The sequence below is a fragment of the Urocampus carinirostris genome, chromosome 7, assembly GCF_059441175.1.
Source record: "Urocampus carinirostris isolate Australia breed hairy pipefish chromosome 7, RoL_Ucar_1.0, whole genome shotgun sequence".
NCBI lineage: Eukaryota > Metazoa > Chordata > Actinopteri > Syngnathiformes > Syngnathidae > Urocampus > Urocampus carinirostris.
In genome coordinates, this window is record NC_142355.1 from 3,526,736 (window position 1) to 3,542,344 (window position 15,609).

The 15,609-nt window shown below is 40.0% G+C and overlaps 1 protein-coding gene across 1 annotated transcript in view; it reads left to right on the forward strand.

The window, feature by feature from the left end:
• Nucleotides 1-15,609, forward strand: part of furinb (furin (paired basic amino acid cleaving enzyme) b) — a 139,927-nt gene that overhangs the window by 56,859 nt on the left and 67,459 nt on the right. Inside the window, exons 4-7 of the mRNA XM_088339547.1 lie at nt 2,643-2,738; nt 4,259-4,387; nt 4,468-4,544; nt 14,059-14,147. Of these exons, the coding sequence (XP_088195673.1) occupies nt 2,643-2,738; nt 4,259-4,387; nt 4,468-4,544; nt 14,059-14,147 (391 nt within the window). The remainder of the gene's footprint in view (nt 1-2,642; nt 2,739-4,258; nt 4,388-4,467; nt 4,545-14,058; nt 14,148-15,609) is intronic.

Consider the following 15,609-nt stretch of genomic DNA (forward strand, 5'->3'; position numbering starts at 1 on the left):
CCCCGCGACCCTACTGAGGATAAGCGGTTGCAGCTATTGAGATGAGATGATTGGGGTGTCTTGACATGAAGCCGTTTTGGAGACCATAAGTCACATACAAGGATTTATAAAATTGTTTTGGATTTAGATTTGTATAGCTCTGTCATTTGGTTATTTTTTTTATGCCGCTAACACAGCAGGGATCTTTCATATTTTATATTCTTGGGCAGATTTCAACTATTTTCCAATCCATTGCTCTATTAGAATTCTCTGTAATAAATACAGTAGACAAAACACGTGTACCTGGTATTGAGTTTTATTTTGAATGATCAACATTTTGCCCACGAATCAGCAAAATATAGTGAGGCAGATGTTTCAGTCTGAGGATTTTCAATCCTCGCACAGCAGGGTCCCATGAACAGGACGTTCACTATGAAACTTTTATTGCTATTGCAACAACTTCTGATATTAGAGATAATTAATTTTTTTCTCCAACCTCTCATCCCCACGACGGTACTCTAACTCATCCCAGCTGACTTGGAGACATTGTATAGGATTAAAGTTAAAACCATATATTGGCTAAAGTCCATAGCTGTCAAGCTCCAGGGCTCCATGCCCTTACAAAATACAAAATGATCTTACACCATATTTTTTTTTCCAAACGTGTTTATTTATGTAGTTTAACATGTTATATTGTACATGTGTTTCCTTATATCGTCTCATCTCATCTCATCAGCCGTACCGCTTATCCTCATCAGGGTCGCGGGGGTGCTGGAGCCCATCCCAGCACTCTCCAGGCAGTAGGCAGGGGACACCGTGAACTGGTTGCCAGCCAATCGCAGGGCACACAGGGACAGACAACTTACTCGCTCATTCGCACCTAGGGACAATTTGGACCAGCCAATTCACCTGAAATGCATGTCTTTGGAACGTGGGAGGAAACCGGAGTGCCCGGAGGAAACCCACGCAAGCACGGGGAGAACATACAAACTCCGCACAGGAAATCTGGGGCTGGATTTGAACCCACGAAAGGTTCCCATGACATGAACTGTGCCGCACAAGCGCTAACCACTGCGCCGCCGTGCTGCCTCCTTATATCGTATACATTGATAATTCACATTTCTTGTGAGATACTGAGTTGCTCGACTAGAATGAGGTTTATTATAAAAAAAAATGAAGTAGCTTGGACGTTCACCGTAGAAGGAAAAAATACATGCAAATATAATTAAGTAGAATAATACATTTTCTTATTCGAATTATTAATTCATTTTCTGCATTAAATTCTTGTTGGTAATAGACGGATTAAAGGGATAACCACAAACCTGTCTTTTTTCATTTTCTCCTTTTATACTTCCTTTTTTTCTTAACTTCTTTATACAACAATAATGATTCGTAATATAATGCATCAAAGCAAGTGAGCCGGCTCTCTTTAATGAGTTGAGCCGAAAAAGCCGGTTGTCTAAAAAGAGACGGACTTCCTTTCACTACATCAAACCGCTCGCTTCGTTTGCAACGGAAAAAAGAAACGATACCGAGATAGAGGCTACCGCGGCGAACTCGTTTGACTTGATTGATTTGCCGTTTGGTGATGGTCGGTGTATACCGGATGGTACCCATCATTGACAAATTTGCGTTTTGCTGTACAGATTTTCTTGTACGTCGTACTCGTCTTAAAATGCATTAAAAAAAAACTGTACTTTTTACGGCAAAACCGTACAGGTTGACAGGTATGCAATTACCTGATCTTAAAGCAACATGTCTTGCTCTCTTCCTATAGATTCTCTGGTGTTAGATTTAACGTAAATCGGTACCTAATGAATTTAGCTACTTCATAATATGGTTGTGTTACTTTAATCTAGCAAACTGGAGAGCATTACCTCAAATCTACTACCTAGTCCAGGGGTCAGGAACCATTTTGACCCAAAGAGCCATAAAAGCAAAAAATGTTTTAAAATGAAATTGAGAGAGCCACATCATATATTTTCAGACAAAATTGAAAAAAACTGCCAAACACGCTCTCTAGACAAAAGGTAATTCTTCAGCATATTTTATTTCACTGTGTGTCATTTGATGATTTAATCAAAGATATGAAATGATAATAATGCCAAATCTTGTGTCCCAAATCAATGTAAATATGCCATTTCAGTTAAGAGTGTTGAGGCCATTTTTTCCCATAAAATTTGTCCTTAATAACGGTTTCAAAACAAGGTGCATGCAAAGTTCTTTTGTAAAAATGTCACAAATTACTGCAAACGATAAGCATAGCGTCATATTCACTTTTGGTGTAGACTGCACTGAAAGAGAGAGAGAGAAGGAAGTGCCTTGGCCTGTGTGCAGGGATCCGCCCACCTGTACTGCTCACCCAATCAAAGTCGTTTGCCAGTTTTTTTATTTATCAGTTAAAATGGTTTCTTATCGAACTTCTGCATTAAGTCGCTTCGGCTTTATACGGACCAAAATCAGGATGAAATCGTTTGACTTTGGAACGCCACAGAGAGGTGTGCAATAGTTACATATTATTTCGGAGCCATACGTACTCACGAAAAGAGCCATATATGGCTCCCGAGCCATAGGTTCCCTACCCCAGTCACTGTGCTGCCACTTCAGAGTCCAACAATGTCATAATAACGATCGCCCTGTGCTTGTGATTTTGCACACTTCAGGTTCTCTGGGCAGAGCAGCAAGTCGTAAAAAAGAGAAAGAGGAGGGACGTCTTTGAAGAACCAACTGATCCTGATTATTCCAAGCAGTGGTACCTGGTGTGTATTGATACTTTTTTTTTCTCTTAATTTTCAGATTGATAGTACTACATACAATGGACTTGAGCCATTTTTTTTTACAAACCCATTAAGCGACTGATAAACCAAATCTAGCTTTTTTGTCTGTTCTCTTTTGATCATTTCTCCTGCTGTTTTTTTAGTATCAGGCAATGTTCCCTCTAATTTTGCAGGGGTCTGAGCGTTCACACAAAGTCGGTGAGCAACGCTTGAAACAACAGTGAGCAACCATAATCCCAAGTTTGGCAAGATAATTAATGATCAAACATGTCCAAAACTTGACATCAAGTTACATTTTGCATGCTGAGTTTCCGGCAATGCAAAATGATTTTTCTCTTTTGAATGAATTGACTCATGTACTATCGCAAAGGTTGTACGGCCTACAAACGTCGTTTGTTCTTACAATTCTTTCACAAGATATCCATTTCTTTTGATTTCCTGATCTATTTTGTCGCATAATATTAACATTTTTGGGGGCTTATTTAGTTGGTTGTAAGATACAGAACTGTACTTAATCACATTTTTTAGTGGAAGTACAATGTTGGCAACAAGATTCACTTGATATCATTGGAAATTATTTGAATGCAACACAAACTTTTTCTTCTTTTTTCCGTGTTTTTTTTCTACTTTTTTAAAATTCCTTTAAAAAAATCTCCTTGTGTTTATTTTTTCCGAGCTGTTACTTTTTTCTTTTGGTTCTCTATTTACTTTTTTTCCTGGCTTTTTTTTTTCTAAATTTTTCCTTCTTTTTTTATCTTCCTTTTGTTTCTTTTTTTTCAGTTTTTCAGAACTTTTTTATTTTGGTATTTTTTTCTTTTTTGTTCTATTCCCCCCTTCCTTTAAGTCATGTAGTGCATAATTTTACATAAAATTTGGTCATATAAGGATGAAAGAAGCAAAAACAACCTGAAGAGCCGTTTAGGACCCGAAAGAGCTGGTTCCATTTTTTCTACTTTTTTTTAATCCCTTTTAAAGAAATCTCAATGTGTTTATTTTTTCCTAGCTGTTACTTTTTTCTTTTTGTTCTCTATTTATGTTTTGTCCTTTGTTTCTTCCTTTTCTTTTTTTCTGAAATTTTCCCCCTTTATTCTTTTCCTTTTGTTTCTTTTTTTCTCAGCTTTTTCCCTACTTTTTCATTTTGGTAGTTTTTTCTTTTTTGTTCCATTCCCCCTTCCTTTAAGTCACTTTGTGCATAATTTTACATAAAATTTGGTCATATAGGGATGAAAGAAGCAAAAACAACCTGAAGAGCCGTTTAGGACCCGAAAGAGCCGGTACCTTTTAGTGAGCCGAGCCGAAGAAGCCGGTTCTCGAAAAACTCTAAAAACTCACACACGCAGCTTAGAGGGAACATTGCGCTGGCTAGATTTTCTTGTGCACTGAAAATGTGCAGGCAGTGCGCAGCTTATAGGGAACACTGCCTGTCAATAGCGAGTCCCAATTTTGGGGGTAGAAATAGTTGATTCAATTGACCGAACCTCTTTTTGTTGTATATTCTCCAGTCCACGCTGACTCATCAAGACTTAAATACCAAAGCGGCTTGGGCCCAGGGCTACACTGGGAAAGGTATCGTTGTGACCATCCTGGATGACGGCATCGAGAAAGACCACCCGGATCTCATCAGCAACTATGTTAGTTGACATGAAAGCATTGTAATAATAAGAAAGGGAAAAAAAATCCTTGAGGGTAACCGAAGTTCTGATTTTTTTAGGCTCCTGAGGCCAGCTATGATGTCAATGACGGAGATGATGACCCCCAACCAAGATACACTCACCGTAATGAGAACAGGTAAAAGACAAAAGTTGTTTAGGAACTTGTTCGAACTGCCCTTAAATGAGGTGGAATCAAAAATGACGTGAAGGCCTGACTTTCAGTCTATCTCCAGAATAAGTCATCCATGCTAAAATCAGGGTTGTGTAGGGTTACTTTAACTTCATTACTTTCAATTACCGTAAATTCCGGACTATAAGCCGCTACTCTTCTCCCAAATGTTTAGCCCTGCGGCTTATTCAGTGAAGCGGCCAATTTATGTAATTTTTCTAACGGCCACCAGCGGCGCTAGAGTATAAAAGGTAAGATTAAGACCAGTAAAATATGTGCGCCAAAAAAGACTGCAACCTCTAAGTTTAAGCATACATTGCCTGTAAAGGAAAGGTACGTTCCGATAATGAGGAAGACGCCCTTGATGGCGATAGTTATGAGAAGGAAGTTGAGGACGATCTACCGTGAATTTCACAATAATGAGGTGCTTTCTTTTGACAGTCACGTTTGATGCATTGCGAGCGTGATCCTACTCGCGTGTTGGTACCTTTCAAAGGCATGGTTTGGGATGAAAGTTATATTATTATTATTAAAGCTTTGAAAACTCGCTCGGTGTACCGTCTTTCTTCGTAAATATGTGTAACTATTTATAATATGTATTTGCAACTGTATATTTTTGTAATGTATTTATTTTAGAGATTTATTCTGTTATGTGTTCTACGAGCGAATCAAAAAGAAGTGGCGGAGCAAACGCAGGTTGATGGGAAGTGGGGTAAAGCTGAGTTACCGGTAGATCTTTCTGTTGTCGGAGCGGACAATATTGGATATATAATTTTCCCACCCTTAACTGTGGAAATATACATTTTGTTTCCTTGGATTACTTTCAACGGGACCCGGACTTTACAAGTCTGCATCATATGTTAATTACGGGAATCATTTTCCATTCATGCTGCCGGTCGTGGTTCTAAGATTGTCTACTATTTATTTAGGTACAATCGTGTAACTTACAGCCTGGTCTGGGTTAAGCTTGTGATTGTGTCACAAGTTTTAATGCGTGCGAACGCGTCTTGTACAGAGGTGCGGCTTGTGTAAGTACAAAAGTGGCAAATCACTTAAAAGGTGGTGGGTGCGGCTTATAATCAGGTGCGCTCTATAGTCCGGATTTTACAGTACTTTTGGACTACTCTGATACCAAATATGCTAATAAAGGCCAAAAGAAACTAAATATGAATAAAATGACTCCATTTTGTGCAGGCTCGGGGAGTAACGGAATACATGGAACGGCAAAAATGATGTTGGCAAGCTATTTGAATTGATTTTCATTTTGTTTCTGTCACATTTTATGTTAGTTTTGCCGGAGATCAAAGAGATCAATGCCAGGAGAGAAATCTTACCACGTGTTGTGAGTCATCATTTTATTCATATTTAGTTTATTTTGTCTTTTTTAGCATATTTGGTATTGGAGTAATCCAAAAGTAATTGAAAGTAATCCAGTTAAAGTAACCCTGGCTATAATGGAGCTTTACAGGCTACTTGCTGACTGTCCAAGGTCATGAGTACACTGCATGCCCCTACAGTACAGAGCTATATTTGGTCAGCCTTTCGTCATCGCTGTATGAGGCTGTCTCATGAACCCCCTGAAAGCTGCATAGAATAGAATAGAATAGAATATAGAATATACAGTGGAACCTCGGTTCTCGACCATAATCCGTTCCAGAAACCTGTTCGAAAACCGATTTGTTCGATCACCGAAATCATTTTTCCCATTAAAAATAATGTATATCGTTTTAATCCGTTCCAACACCCTGAATGTTTACCTTGAATGTTTAACGTAAACATAAAGCTAACCCAGGCTAATCGTACGTCCGCGTTATTGTAATCTTCTGTACGAAAGATTACGCTATCATGAACGTGTAAAAATAAAAAAATCAGGTCGTTTACAAGTCATTTAGCACCCGGGTCTCCACAACAAGTGGTGAGCGGTTCATTGGAAAGGAGGCTCCGTTCCAACACCCTCAAAGTTGGGCTCCGTTCCAACACCCTGAATGTTTACCTGTAAACATAAAGCTAACCCAGGCTAATCATACGTCCGCGTTATCGTAGTCTTCCGTACGAAAGATTACGCTAACACGAACGTGTAAAAATAAAAAAAAGGATAAAGAAAATAATTATGGATAGGATTTCTTACCTTTGTGGTGGTCAGCAGAAGGCGCAGGTGGACGGTGGGAAGAGGAAAATCATCAAAAGTTTTTCAACCTCTTCCAAAACTTGCGGCCGTTGCTTGCTTATAGCGCTAACTTCCTTAGCCTCATCACAGCCTCCTTATTCTTTAGTATGGTACGGATCGTAGATTTAGCCATGCTGTATTCCCTAGCAAGATCAGACACTCGCACATCTCCTTCATATTTTGCTATCATTTCTTTCTTAAATGCAATAGTTGTACGCACTACTTTTTTTTTCACCTGTGACAACTTTGCTGCTTGCACTGACTTTCTTCGGAGGCATAATTAGGGGCTAAAACACCCGTACGCCGCTCAGCATCGCACCCTGGCGTACGCACTCACGCATTACCGGCGTTCAAACTCCGATTTTTTGACCGAACAGCGAAGCAAGAATTTCTATAAATTTTGGGTCGGACTCCGATTTGTTCCAACTGAGAGGCGTTTCGAAAACCGAGGTTCCACTGTGTCTTTATTGTCATTGTTACAAAATGGGTTGAACATATTGTAACAATGAAATTGGATGTGGCACTCCAGTTTCACATTTAACATTGAGGAAAAAATAAAATAAAGAAAATAAAGGAACAAAGAAGATAAGGTTATAATTTACACAATATTTACACAAGAAATGTGGGCATGTAGGATGTTACGTACAGTTTTGGGATCGTATTTGTGCAATAGTCAACATTGTGCAAAGTGAGCATAGGCATGAATAGAATTTGACATCTGTATGAGGTAGTGTGTTTGCAAGAGTTTCAGTTTATTGTGCGGTGTGTGTTAAGGGTGGCTCTGGGGAAGAAACTGTCTCTGAGTTGTTTGTTTTTGTTTTGTGTGACCTGTAACGTCTGCCGGAAGGCAGCAGGTCAAAGAGGTGGTGGCTGGGGTGATTTTTTGTGCTCTGCTGAGGTAGCGAGAGCAGGCAATGTCCTCCAGACTGGGTAGAGAGCAACCAACGATTCTCTGGGCTGTGTTGATGACCCTCTGAAGCGTTTTTCGGTCTGCTGCTTTGCACCAAGCATGCCACACCGTAATGCAATATGTCAGAATGCTCTCCACTGTGGCTTTGTAAAAGGACACCAGCAGCTGCTGTTTCAGATGATTTTTCCTGAGCACTCTCAGGAAATGGCGTCGCTGCTGGGCCTTCCCTACCACCGCTCTGGTGTTTGCAGACCAGGAGAGGTCATGGGAGATGTGCACACCCAGGAATTTGAAAGAGTGGACTCTTTCTACACAGTCTCCTTTTAAAATGAGTGGTGCTGGGTTCCTGCCTTTCCTCCTGAAGTCCAGTATGAGTTCTTTTGTTTTTGTGGTGTGGAGAATACTAGTTCTTTAAAATAAATAACATAATTTTGCGTTTAGCACAATGCTTTTGCAAACAGATTTGCTCGAGGATCAACATACAATCTCGGCGGGTTTTCTTTGGTGGAATTTATGGGCTGTGTGCTCCTGGGGACTCATTATACGGGTAGCCTTTTTTCCCAACTTGCTCTTTGATTAGTACATGTACAGTTAATTAATGGGGAAGCTGTCAAGTCATTAGTCACTGTGTTGCATTAATACATTAGAAAAGAGCTCTTGCGACAGAAATTTGGGCACTCGTGATCAATGTTCCCTGTACTTTTCCGTACGGGTCTGAGCGTTCACACAAAGTCGGTGAGCAACGCTTGAAACAACAGTGAGCAACAGCGATCCCAAGTGTGGCAACTAAGTCACTATCAAACATGTCCAAAACCTGACATCAAGTTACATTTTGCTGAGTTTCCGGCAATGCAAAATTATTTTTCTCTTTTGAATGAATTGACTCATGTACTATTGCAAAGGTTGTACGGCCGGCCTACAAACATAATTTGTTTTTACAACAATTATTTCACAAGATTTCCATTCCTTTTTATTTCCATATATATTTTGTCGCATAATATTAACATTTTGGGGGGCTTATTGAGTCGGTTGCACGATACACAACTGTACTTAATCACATTTTTTAGTGGAAGTACAATGTTGGCAACAAGATTCACTTGATATAATTGGAAATTATTTGAATGCAACACACACTTTTACTTCTTTTTTCTGTGTTTTTAAATTCCTTTAAAAAAAATCTCATTGTGTTTATTTTTTCCGAGCTGTTACTTTTTTCTTTTTGTTCTCTATTTACTTTTTTCCTTTGTTTCTTTCTTTTCTTTTTTTCTGGCTTTTGTTTTAATTGTTCCTTCTTTTTTCCTCTTCCTTTTGTTTCTTTTTTTTCTCAGCTTTTCACTACTTTTTCATTTTGGTATTTTTTTCTTTTTTGTTCTATTCCCCTCCTCCTTTAAGTCATTTTGTGCATAGTTTTACATAATATTTGGTCATGTTGGGATTAAAGAGGCAAAAACAACCTGAAGGGCCGTTTAGGACCCAAAAGAGCCGGTTTCTCTTAGTGAGCCGAGCCGAAGAAGCCGGTTCTCGACAAACTCTACTAACTTTGCTCAACTTCGTTCTACTTCGACTCGACTTCAAAATACCGCATTTAGGACACAACGTCAGGGGAACCCGTGTATTTTACCTTCATGCACTGTAACTTTGACTCAATTCGCTTCTTAATTAGTAGTTTTGAGCCCTGATTTTTGTGCGCTGGCTAGATTTTCTTGTGCGCAATTGCGCACGCGCGCAGCTTAGAGGGAACACTGCCCGTGATGTATCACACGGGCGCGTCATTTGGCTTATCCTCGGAAAATGAGGCCAATCAGAATTATAGTTTGACGGTTTGATAGTCACCTTCGCACACAATATACTTATTGACCTGCCGGATTGTCATAAATGTTACAAATGATTTATTGGGAAGCATATTTGTCTTTCAGCGAAGTACTTACGGTGTTATCCTCTAGTGTCGGGTACTTTATGGACAGGATTTACTAGCTGAAATAATACTTACTAAATGACACGCTATTTCACGGACAAATAAATTTATATTTGATCAAATTGGCCACAGCTTGATTTATCTGTCTTGTTTAATGCCATTAAAACCAGAAACTATGCGAAAGAGTTCTTCCTGTCCCTTGTGATTTAACCTGCGGCTTCTAATGAGATTTATGCACAGGGGTGTCACATGCTGCAACTCTTTTGATGAATGACATTGTGGGTTTGGAATTAGTCTGTGTGTATTTATTGTTTTCAACACAAAATATATTCCCAAGCACCACCCTGGTCCAGTTAGAACGGGGGGCCGGCAACCCAAAATGGTAAAAGTGCCACAAAATATTAAAAGCCTTATAATGAATGCAACAGATACAGTATAGAATAGAATAGAATAGAATATTCAGGGCTAACCACTCTACTGAGACAGCTCTGATCAAGGTAACAAATGATCTCCTACTGGCAATGGATTCTGGCGCTTCATCACTTTTGCTGCTGCTGGATCTTAGTGCTGCTTTTGACACAGTGCACCACAATTTCCTACTAGAACGGTTGGAAAAATGGATTGGTCTCTCAGGAACCGTCCTCTCGTGGTTCAGATCCTACCTCTCAGATAGGACGCACTGTGTTAAATATGGTGAAATGACATCTGAGCCCTTTAATGTTACCTGCGGTGTTCCGCAGGGTTCAGTGCTTGGCCCCCTTCTTTTCAGCATTTACATGCTTCCATTAGGTGATATTATTCGCAAGTACAATATCAGCTTCCACTGCTACGCAGACGACACTCAACTATATCTTCCGTTGGAGGAATCTCCCACACTAAACTGTGGAAATTTGGAGGCCTGCCTCGTTGAGATAAAAGAGTGGATGTCACTCAATTTCTTCTGCTGTCAGGTCAGCCTTCTTTCTTACTCTGAAAAGACCGAAATGTTAGTCATTGGTCCATCTAGCCTAGATGGTAAGGCGCCCGCTTTGAGACTGGGAGGTTCGGGTTCGCGCCCCGGCCGAGTCATTCCTAAGACTTAAAAAGTGGTCGGCGGCGCCCTCTCTTGGCTGCGGCTGCATCGGGTCAGATGCAATCGACATTTCGTTCTGTGTACATTGTTACACAGAATGACAATACAAGGAAATTATTATTATTATTATTATATCTAAATGCCGTTACTTATTCTCAAAAACTGCTGTGAACATTGACAAATGTCACATCACACAGAGTGACTCAGTTAAAAATGTAGGTGTCATATTTAACCCCGATCTATCCTTTCAAACACACGTGAAGAAAATTACTAGAACAGCTTATTTCCATCTTAGCAACAGTGCTAAAATTTGTCCTATGTTGTCTCATTCAGATGCAGAGATTATAATTCACGCGTTTGTTACCTCCCGTCTCGATTACTGTAATGCCCTACTCTCTGGTCTCCCGAAGTCTAGAATCAAGTCTCTTCAGCTGGTACAAAATGCCGCAGCGGGACTTTTAACTAGGACAAAAAAGTCCGATCACATAACACCGATTTTGGCTAACCTGCATTGGCTCCCAGTTAGCCTTAGATGTGATTTCAAGGTTCTCTTAGTATTATACAAAATCATACATGGACTTGCTCCCTCTTATCTTTCAGATCTGATTTCCCCCTATGTCCCGGTCCGAAGCCTACGATCTGAGAGTTTGTGATTTAGGGCTATACAAATAAAAATGACTTGACTTGACTTATTGTCATTGTTACAACATGTTTTGAATATATTGTGACAACGAAATTGGACGTGGCACTCCAGTTCCACGCTTTACAGTGAGGATAAAGAAAACAAAGAAGATAAAGGAACAAAGAAGATGTTTGTACTGTCCTTGTTGCAGGCTTTGTTTTCCTCCGGAGGGGGTGTATGAGGGGGTGAGGGACAGACAGAGATGGCTGGATCCAACTAGATGTTTGATCTTACTGTACACACGGTCCAGTGTTTTTTTTCCTAATTGCTCTGTCCACGTATTGAGTGAATTTGGGAAGTACAGTCCTTAAGCATGCCTGATTAAAGTTGCCGGCGAAGATAAAAGCTCCGTCGGGGTGTGCAAGCTGCTGTTTATTGATAGCAGCGGGCAGGAGATTTAGCGCTATGCTAACGTTATCATCCGGGGGAATGTAAACAGCAATCACTATGGCAACAGTTAGCTCTCTCGGTAGATAGAAGGGTCTACACGAGCAGGGTTGGGTAGGGTTACTTTAACTTGATTACTTTCAATTACTTTTGGATTACTCCAATACCAAATATGCTAATAAAAGACAAAAGAAACTAAATATGAATAAAATGATGACTCACAACACGTGGTAAGCTTTCTCTCCTGGCTTTGATCTCTGACAAAACTAACATAAAATGCGACAGAAACCAAATGATAATAAATCCAAAAGTAATTGAAAGTAATCCAGTTAAAGTAACCCTACCCAACCCTGTGTGTCGTGAATAAAAATTGTGAAGTTGTTACATTGTGTTCCACAGCTCAATCAGGAGCTACATTTGAGGCGTACCGGTTCTGACCCTGTGATAGGTTTCCACTGACTCATCATGTGAGTCTGGAAAAGCAATGAGTGTTTGTGGCTGTGGATGATCTTTTATAACAAGGGTCACCGAACTACGTCATGCGGACAGGACCAGGCCAGGCAACGGATTTAATTCAATGTTCAGTCGAAACCTCCTACCATATCGAGGCGTCCTATCACAGGCTGACCTGACAGCAGCAATTTTGTTTTCTTTATAAGTGAAACCAGCAACCGTGAAAGACAGAATTGTTGCAAACACAACTTTTATTCATGATCGATGTTCCCGCTAAGCTGCCCGCACATTCTCAGCGCACAAGAAAATCTATCCAGCGCAATGTTCCCTCTAAGCTGCGTGTTTCCTCGCACAAGAAAATCTAGCCAGCTCACAAAAATCAGGGCTTGAAATTGCTAATTAAGAAGCGAATTAAGTCAAATATACAGGGCATGAAGGTAAAAATACAAGGGTTTCCCTGACACTGTGTTCTAAATGCGGTATTTTGAAGTCAAGCTTGAAGTTGAGTAAAGTCAGTAGAGTTTTTCGAGAACCGGCTTCTTCGGCTCGGCTCACTAAAAGGAACCGGCTTGTTCGGGTCCTAAACGGCTCTTCAGGTTGTTTTTGCTTCTTTCATCCCAACATGACCAAATATTATGTAAAATCATGCACAAAATGATTTAAAAGAAGGGGGAATAGAACAAAAAAATACCAAAATTGAAAAAGTAGTGAAAAGCTGAGAAAAAAAGAAACAAAAGGAAGGGGAAAAAAGGAAAAATTCAGAAGAAAAAGCCAGAATAAAAGAAAAGAAAGAAACAAATGGAAAAAAGGAAATAAAGAACAAAAAGAAAAATAAACACCATGAGATATTTTTTTTAAAGGAATTAAAAAAAATAGAAATAAAACACCTAGCGGAAAGAACATAGTGCTTAATATTTTTGCAATACCTGCTTTTCAGTTTTTTGTTGTTGCAAATGATATATAAAAGGTTGTTTACGGTAAACATTCAGGGTGTTGGAACAGAGCCCAACATTCAGGGTGTTGGGACACAGCCCCCTTTCCAATGTACCGCTCACCACTTGTTGTGGAGACCCTGGTGCTAAATGACTTGTAAACGACCTGATTTTTTTATTTTTACACGTTCATGTTAGCGTCATCTTTCGTATGGAAGATTACGATAACGCGGACGTACGATTAGCCTGGGTTAGCTTTATGTTTACGTTAAACATTCAAGGTAAACATTTAGGGTGTTGGAACGGATTAAAACGATTTGCATTATTTTTAATGGGAAAAATGATTTAGGTGATTGAACAAATCGGTTTTCGAACAGGGTTCTGGAATGGATTATGGTCAACTGTACACAATTACCCAATGTGACTTGTTAATACCCAATGTAGCGTGTTGTATAGAGTATCTAGATAGTTCTACACAGAAGACACACTGCAATAAAAATACGGTAATATGCAATGTGGGGGGTGTGGTTTAACGTGGGCCTTTACTCCCCCGGGTGGACTTAAAGAGCCTCATGGCATGAGGAAGAAAAGATCTCCTCAGTCTGTCCGTGGTACAAGACTGTGACAGCAGTCTGTCGCTGAAGCTGCTCTTCTGTCTGGAGATAATGCTGTGTAGTGGATGTGAAGAATTGTCCATGATTGACAGGAGTGATGTAAAATAGTAATATTCTGAATGTAGACACCGTTACTCATAAACATTGTCGTACTCTGAATCTGGGGTTTATTGCTACTCTGCAAAGGAAGAATTGTCAAGGATTTTCCGGCTGTCCGTTTGTAGCACTCAAGAAGAATAAAGAAAAAGGATTTCTTCAATAGGCCCAACTTGATCTGTCCTCAATTGTCACCATTATGTTGAAGTTTTTTCATTGTCATTCATGATATTCATTTCCACGTTCTTCTTAGACATGGAACTCGATGCGCTGGAGAAGTCGCGGCTGCCGCTAACAATGGCGTGTGTGGTGTCGGTGTGGCCTTTAATGCGAAAATTGGAGGTGAGTGCTTTTAATCATTCCCATTTTTAGACAATCTCACCTTCACCTAATCATTTTGCAGGTATTCCTATGAACATTCTAAATAACGTATTTTCCGCACTAAAGGGCGCACCGGGTTATAGGGCGCACCCCGAAAAAATTGTTTTTGGTCCTATATTTGACATACATAAGGCGCACCGGATTATAAGGCGCTACAATGGAAAACAGTCAGATAGTTCAGTCCAACTTATTACCCCCTTAACATTCCCAAAGCTTGCAAAGACGCAAATACGTGTCGTAGACACGTGCGGATGCGGTGTCCGTACGATGTCACTCAAATGCATCGTTCCATCATTCGGAAGGTTAAAGTATTGGGATTCAAGAAATGCCAACCATTGCTTGGTTTCTATTTTCTTTTTCGCTCGCAACTTTATTGTGCATATGACAATAAACACTTGGAATTGAGTTTAATTTAAAAATAGACACTCCATTCCATCCATTATGCGCACCGCTTATCACAGAAACATCGAGTTCAGTCTGAAACAAGATACAGGGAAAATATATAGCCGGAGTAGCTCGCCGTAGTCGTTGTGTTCAATAATAATGTGCAACCATGGTTCTCTTATATCCGTGAGTGTAGTAAATCCAGGAGAATAAAATATTTACAAATATAGAATAGTAAAAAATGCTTTCTCTATGCCGTCAACCCAACGTGCTATTCACATTCATCTTTTTCGGCCAATTGCAGGCTTTGTTTTGCCGCTTTAGCCTATGCCAGCCTGTAAATGATCAAAATGATCCGCCCCCTTTACCTCCAAATAACTTTAGCCAATAGTGATCGATTCAACTGATGATTGAAACATCTTTTTCGGCCAATTGCAGGCTTTGTTTTGCCCCTTAGCCTATGCGAGCCTGTAAATGATAAAAAAGATCCGCCCCCTTTACCTCCGAATAACTTTAGCCAATGGTGATCGATTCAAATGATGATTGACACATTGGTTAGCCAATGAAACGCCGGTAAATAAATCCCAGCATACACCGCGGACTACTTGGCGTTGGGGGGGAAAATCTAGTCGGCGGCTGCAAGTTAGTTGGAAAACTTAATGTTGATCCATAAATAAGGCGCACTGTATTATAAGGCGCATGGTCAGCTTTTGAAAAAAATTAAGACTTTTAGGTGCGCCTTATAGTGCGGAAAATACGGTAATAACATTAAAGAAGAACATTTTTAGATTGATAACATTTGACCGAACATCAACAATAGAGTATATAGGGCAGGGGGGTCGAACTCATTTTAACACGGGGGCCACACGATAGAACAAACATTCTGTCGGGGGCCGGACTAGTAGATTAAAGAGAACGAAAAAGAGAGATAAAGAAATAAGAGAAAGAGGGAGGGAAAGGGAGAGAGGGTGGGACAAAGAAAGAGAAAGAGTGTGAGGGAGAGAGCGTGAGAAACAAAAGATAAAAAGTTGTGAGAGAG